The sequence below is a fragment of the Nothoprocta perdicaria genome, unplaced genomic scaffold (genome assembly GCF_003342845.1).
Source record: "Nothoprocta perdicaria isolate Ctin4 unplaced genomic scaffold, notPer1 scaffold_448, whole genome shotgun sequence".
NCBI classification, from domain to species: Eukaryota; Metazoa; Chordata; class Aves; order Tinamiformes; family Tinamidae; genus Nothoprocta; species Nothoprocta perdicaria.
In genome coordinates this window covers 79,856-83,614 of record NW_020455697.1, presented here as the reverse complement: position 1 = coordinate 83,614, position 3,759 = coordinate 79,856, and the positions used below count along the sequence as shown (strand labels likewise).

The 3,759-nt window shown below is 53.7% G+C and overlaps 1 protein-coding gene across 1 annotated transcript; it reads right to left on the bottom strand.

Annotated features, from left to right (window-relative positions):
- Nucleotides 1-249: 249 nt before the first annotated feature.
- Nucleotides 250-3,481, bottom strand: DMRT2 (doublesex and mab-3 related transcription factor 2). The gene is made up of 3 exons (XM_026046535.1): nt 3,110-3,481; nt 2,926-3,028; nt 250-1,277 (listed from the first exon to the last, which is right to left on the bottom strand). The coding sequence occupies exons 1-3, from the start codon at nt 3,479-3,481 to the stop codon at nt 250-252; spliced, it is 1,503 nt and encodes a 500-aa protein (XP_025902320.1).
- Nucleotides 3,482-3,759: the final 278 nt, after the last annotated feature.

Below are 3,759 nucleotides of genomic sequence, written 5' to 3'. Positions count from 1 at the left end.
TTATTGTATGATTTGAAGTGCTGCTTTAAGAACATTTCACAATACATGCAGTTTCATTTTTTAAAAAAATTAAATATTTAATTTTTTTTCCAGAGGTGAAAACATGCATATTTATGTACATCACTTAAAGAAGAAAAAAAAAGTACTATTTACATCAAAAAATCCCCTTTATTAATCTTTCGAGAGAAAAGGCAGACAGTAGCAATTTTGCAGGAAGCAAAGCATTCAAACTCTTCACCCTGACAATATTTACTGAGAGACATTAGCAACCGCAGAAGAAGGTCGTTTTAGGATGGATTCAACTGAAAACGACAGCGGCTCATTTGTGGACAGTTTTGTTGCGGCCTGCTTGGCCCCAAAGAAGTCTTTTGCGTACTTGTCTATCGTAAACTTGCATTTTTGGCTCTCTTTGGCACAGCTCTCTCTGTATTTCTTAGCAGCTTCTTCTAAAGCCTCTTTGGGAAAGGCTGCTCCGGGCTTCTCCGGGAATGCCTGTGGGAAGAGGGGCTGGAACGGGTGGTACTTGAGCAGCGGAGCTTTGGGGCTCTCCTTGCTCACCTTGCCCAGGATCTGCTCCGGAGGAGCCAGGGGGTCCTTGTCGAAAGTCCTTTTTGGCGGGGAGAAAGCGGAGCGCTCCCGAGCTTCATGTGGGAGGCCGGACATCTCGCTGCACAGCTGCCCGTCCCGCGCGTGGCCCGGAGCGAGCGGGTTTTCCAGCTTCGGGGACACCATGTCCCTCTCTCCGTGGGCTCCGTCCTGGCTCTGCGAGGCCTTCGCATCCCACCCGGCGCCAGGCTTGAGCGCCGGGACGCCGGTGGCGTTCAGGAGGCACTGCTGATAGAGGAGGGCATCGCTAATGGGGCTGCATTTGGGCCACACCACGAAGCGGGCGGGCAGCGGATACTGCCGGTAGGTCGCCGCCACGCTGACGTTGGAGGAAATGAGCTCCATGTTCCCAGATCCCGAATACTGCATGGTTAGGTCAAGGCAGGTGGGTAGGAAGCTGCAAAACTCCTTGCCGGGAGCATCGACCTGAGCGGGGTTGAAGGCTGCTTTGTAGGAGCCGTATTCGGGTCCGTGCACCATGCGGTTGGGGAGGAAAAGGGCTGCCGCTTGCGTGGCCTCCATCATCTCCCTTTCCTTATACTCCCTCTCTAGCATAATGTTCTCCAGCTCCTTATCAGCAAAAGCCCGTCTCTTCCTCATCCTGTCACTGACAGGGGGCGGCAGGGGCGAGCCCCCGGCCAGGTAGGGGTCTGTGGGGATGGGACGGTAACCTAAAAACAACAGAGCAGCGTTAGGAGCGGAGCCCGGCACGGACATCCCTCACGGAGCGAGGCTGGCTGCTCCGAGGGGACCGAGGGCTTTGGAGATGCCTTTTGTCACCAAGAGACCCGGGAACTGCGGGCAGAGGGGAGATGGGAAGCAAAAAAAAAGGCAAAAAGGCAAAACCCTGCTGTGTTTTACGAGTGGTATTGCATCATGCAGCTGACGGGGTAACTACACGATTTTAGCAAACACGGGGAGTATTCAAACATTCCTTCCACCAAAAAGAAAACTTAAGCGCAACTTAAAAATCCCATGTAGTCACTCAGTTTAACTAAATTCATCCAAGATAACTAATAATTCATTCAACCTTATTTGTTCTGACTGGATAAACTACCCCATCGAATCAGTAGAACAATGTGCTCGAGGAAAGGCAATCGGGTTTTGCCTGTTTTCACCCCAAATCATCTCACACAGGTTTCCCACTGCCAGGGAAGATATCTATACCGATGGCTGATGCCTTTCCCATTTTCTGAACATGAACCATTTTGTGCGCATTATTATTAGAAAGAAGAAAATTATAAAAAGAACTAGGAGGAAAGAAAGAGAAAGTTGTGATAAATTAGAGGAATAGAGAAGAGATTTTTAAAAGATTAAACTGCAGAAGGAAAAAGGAGAGGTTTCTAACAAGACAAAATTTCAAGCGGAGAGACACTTGCAAAGAGGAGAGCTTTTTCTTTTGAAAAAGAAAGCTAGATTTGAATTTTTTTCCCTAATTTCCCACCTTGTAGAACAGATAAAGCAGCTGTAGAAATAAATTCGAGCACAAACAGAGTGGAGGAGAGAAAAAGAATCTGCCCCCTTACAAAAATTCGAACAATTAAAATGTCAGTCCTCCGTACTTGGCATTATTTCCAAGGAAAAAAAATATAGTGATCTATCTGACTATATCTGACTATATCTTGTAAAAAGGTAAATGAGGCTCATGTGTTAGATGTTGAGTTTAAAAAACAAAATCATTACATTCTATTACGTTAATTTCCAAATAAGACTAACAGAGTAAATTATTTCGCACCGCAAAACACTGCTGGTGGGTAGCCATGTAAAAGAAACATTGACTTGTAACAGTCACTCTCAAATTTCAGCTAAGAGCTGCCAGCATTTTGCGGGTTTTTCTTTTTCTTTTTTTCCCCTTTTTTCTCTTTACCTTTTTTTTTTTCTCTTTTTCTTTTCTTTTTCATTTTTCTTCCCCCTGCTCCTTTTTTTTTTTTAATCAGTAATTTTTCGATTTTGTTTTTTTTTTTTTTCTTTCCCCTGCTCCTTTTTTTTTTTTAATCAGTAATTTTTCGATTTTGTTTTTTTTTTTTTTCTTTCCCCTGCTCCTTTTTTTTTTTTAATCAGTAAGATTTCGATTTTGCTTTTGATTCTTTTTTAAAATTTTCTCCGTAACAACAGCCACATCGGTTCGAACGAAGTGGGGACGGGAAGATTAAAAAACAAAGTGAAAAACAAAAAGGTGCAGAAGAAGAAACCCACACTAGCAGGTTAGGAAAGAAGGCGGCCGCGAGGGCGGCGGGCGCACGTCGAGGCGCGGCGGGGCGGCCCGCGGGAGCGCGGCGCAGCGCGGGGCGGACGGGAAGGCCCGCGGGCGGTCCCTACCTTCGAGGATGCTCTTGGCCAGCAGGCTGGGCGCCCGCGCGTGCCGCGGGTAGGCGGCGCGGCGCTCGGCGCCCGACGGCTTCGCCGAGAGCCCCTTCTTGTCCTGCGGGCGGCAGAGCCGTGAGCGCCGCGGCCGCGCCGGGCCCCGCGCCGGGCCCCGCGCCCGCCCCGCGCCTCTCCTCACCTCGGTGGCCTGCTGCCGCCGGAGCGCCACCTGCGCGGCCATGACGCGCTGCCGCTCCACGACGAGCAGGCAGTTGGCGCACTGGCAGTCGCGCCAGCGGCAGAAACGCTTGTGGCCCTTGAGGCACGACACGACGCCGTGGTTGCGGCAGCGCGCGCACTTGGGCGTGCGGCTCAGCTTCCGCGGCTCCGGCCGCGCCGCCCGCCGCGCGCCGCCCCCGACGGCCGCGCCGTCCTCCTCTTCCTCCTCCTCCTCCTCTTCCTCCTCCTCCGCTGCCGGCGGCGGCGGCGGCGGGGCCGCGTCGGGCCCCGCGGCCGCCTCCAGCTCCAGGCTCTCCACGTCGATGTCGCCCTCGGCGCGGCCCTCCGACATGTCGCGAGCCTGCAAGAGAGGGGCGCCGGCCGTGAGCGGGACGGCGGGGCGCAGGGCCCCGGGGCGGGCGGGCCCCACGGTGTGGCGGGGCCCCGGGGTGTCCCCGCGCGGCCGCGCTCACCGGGCGCGGGCGGCGGCTCCCGCGGGCGCCGTCGGGGCTGGCAGCGCTCAGTGCCCGCCGCGCCGCGCCCGCCCCGCCTTATCAGCGCCGCCGCCGCCGCCCATTGGTGCGCCCGCCCGCGCCGCCGCGCCCCATTGGTCCGCGCCTCCCGTCCCGG

Excerpts from the sequence above, each read along its gene's own strand:
- DMRT2 (XM_026046535.1), bottom strand. The coding sequence starts at position 3,481 with ATGTCGGAGGGCCGCGCCGAGGGCGACATCGACGTGGAGAGCCTGGAG. Across the intron at positions 3,029-3,109 it reads GGCGGCAGCAGGCCACCGAG|GACAAGAAGGGGCTCTCGGC; the intron begins GTGAGGAGAGGC and ends TGCCGCCCGCAG. Across the intron at positions 1,278-2,925 it reads GGCCAAGAGCATCCTCGAAG|GTTACCGTCCCATCCCCACA; the intron begins GTAGGGACCGCC and ends TGTTGTTTTTAG.